The 2,425-nt window shown below is 39.3% G+C and overlaps 1 gene segment (V, D, J or C); it reads right to left on the bottom strand.

Annotated features, from left to right (window-relative positions):
• Positions 1-309: 309 nt before the first annotated feature.
• Positions 310-1,103, bottom strand: LOC107506189. The segment is given in 2 exon segments: positions 310-919; positions 1,046-1,103. Coding segments are annotated over 2 exon segments (591 nt in total).
• Between the last annotated feature and the right edge of the window lie 1,322 nt (positions 1,104-2,425).

Raw genomic sequence — 2,425 nt, forward strand, 5'->3', positions numbered from 1 at the left:
TTAATCATTGGTTTTGTGTAATTCTCACAAGATTAGAAATGTAGGTATTATGATGTTGAATTTAAAATATATCAATATTACACAGTGGGTTATTATATATGTGCTAGAAGTTAACTTCAAATCTAGGTTGAGAATCTATATTGTATTAATTAGGAATCTATGCTGTACAAGTTGCCTTAATTGAGAATTTATTCAGAACAACTTGTCAGCTAAGATTATAACCAAGTACTTCCATATTCTACATATCGATCAATATCTACATATGGATCAATGATAATAATCAATAATAAATGCTAGAAATGTTTTTTCTTTTAATATAAAAATGCTCTTGCCTTTTTCACTTCAGAACTCTCGCTGCTATTGATGTACTTTCTTCAGTATGGGTGTAGGGTAGGGAGTTGAAGGGGTATGTCCTTCCCGGCAAAATTCATCTGGTACAGGGTCTCCGAATGTGGCACAGCACTGATGTGGAAGCACTCCCGAGAGCTTGACCCACCTGCCCTATTTGCCTTCATGAAAAGAAGTCCTTCCTGAAAACTCCCCAGGTTGAGTTCTTGAGTCACAGAAAGTCCCAGTGTCTTAGAAGGTTTGCGTTCAGCTCCCCCTGCAGTCTCAGTCACTGTGTCACTCACAGCACAGAAGTACGTAGCTGAGTCGCTCCAGTGGGCTGAGGATTTTTTTAGGTGGAAGGAGGTTTCATTCTTCCTCAATACAGCTTCAAAATCTTTGGCGCCTGTAACTAGGGTGGCCCCTGAAATGTACTTGAGGAGAAACTGGAGTCCTTGGTTGGGATGTTGCACATACCAGAAAAGATACGGTGAAGTAGAAGTTGAATATGTGCACCTCAGTTCTAGCGAGGTTCCTTCAGAGACAGTGACATGGTGGTCAGGCTGGGTCACTGACTGGGCTCCAGTTCCTCCTGAAAAATCAAAGCTGTGTAAGTAAAACCCGGACAGACTTGTCTATGAAGAAAAGGTGTCTATTCAAGTTCTAGCTAGAACAGTCACTGTTGTGAAAGTAGAAAAGGGAATGAAATGATACTTACCAAGGGCAAAAATCATCTCAAGCACTGGAATGAGCAGCAGGAGCATGGCTGAAGGATCAGAGCAGGTAGGACAGTAGCTAGGGTCACTGAGCCTTCGGAGCTATAGGACCACTGGGGAGGCTGGGCTGGATAAGCCACTTACTTCGACAAATTTCAATAACTGTTAGAAAGAGACTTTCTTTTAATGCGTTTGGATCTTTTCTGGCTTCTCATTCTTATTACAGGTTCCTGTCTACACAGACATCAGCCAACTGCAGGGAGGAGGGACTAAGAGGATGGTAATGATTTGCAACAAAATAAAATGTCTCACTTGTGCAACATTGCCCTCTGGAGGACAGAGGCAGGACCACAAATGTTAGAGAGAACTGTGTTTTCTTCTCGTTTCAGAGAGGTGATGTCAAGACTGCAACATAATTTGTGTCTTCTTTCCCAAATCTGTGATGATGTCACCTTCCATAGTCCTTGGTGTTAGTCCTAAGACAAAGAAATGGGATTTAAGTAAAAATAGAAGAGTAACTTACTTTGTTGAGAAATTAGTCATAGAAGATAATATTCTAGGCTTTGGAATACTATTGAGAAACTCTACGTTATTTTAAAAAGCCATTCATCAGGTAGAAAGACTAAGATCATCTGCCTCAACTGAGCTGAGCTTCATGTAGCCTTGTGCTGCTAAATGTGAGTATCAATGTAGGAGAAGAGATTATCCTTTATTTTGGTGCTAAAAGGAAAAAAATAAATTAGAGGAGAGGCTCATACTTAAAATCAACCTGGAACACATGTCATTAATTATTTAATCAGTATAAACTAATAAAGGTAACAAATTTCTTTGTCAAGCAGAAAGTGTGAAGAAGACTCCTTAATTTTAGTTGAACAAATTTGATACTAGTTTAAGCTATGCGTAAATAATTTGGGCATCACGTGTTTAAGTGGAGAAAGTAAGAGTCCTGGTCCACTTGTCAATGGTGAGAATAGGCTGATATATTATGCCATATTATGGAGACCTCACACTAAAAAGAATGTTGACAGAGGAGTATCTGCAGAGAAACCTGAGTAGAATTAAAAGGTAAGGAAAAATGACATATAAATTAGTGATTCTGAAAATAAATGAAGGAAAAAAAGAAAGTAAATCTATGTAAACTCTATAAAGCTGGAAGGAGTACAATCATCAGAGCAGAAATGAAAGAAACTTCTGTTGGCTATAGAAGAAATAGAAGTAGATTGACAGTGACACTCAACATAGCTAAGCGGTCCACAGCCCCATTCTGGTGGGAGACAGGGCCTACCAAACAAGGGAAGTCTACTCTGTGGTCTAAGAGTAAGATGAAACTCTTAAGGGGGAAGATCTCCCCTCCCAGCTTATTTTAACATAGAGACCATTAG

This window comes from Rousettus aegyptiacus, unplaced genomic scaffold, assembly GCF_014176215.1.
Source record: "Rousettus aegyptiacus isolate mRouAeg1 unplaced genomic scaffold, mRouAeg1.p scaffold_m13_p_3, whole genome shotgun sequence".
NCBI lineage: Eukaryota > Metazoa > Chordata > Mammalia > Chiroptera > Pteropodidae > Rousettus > Rousettus aegyptiacus.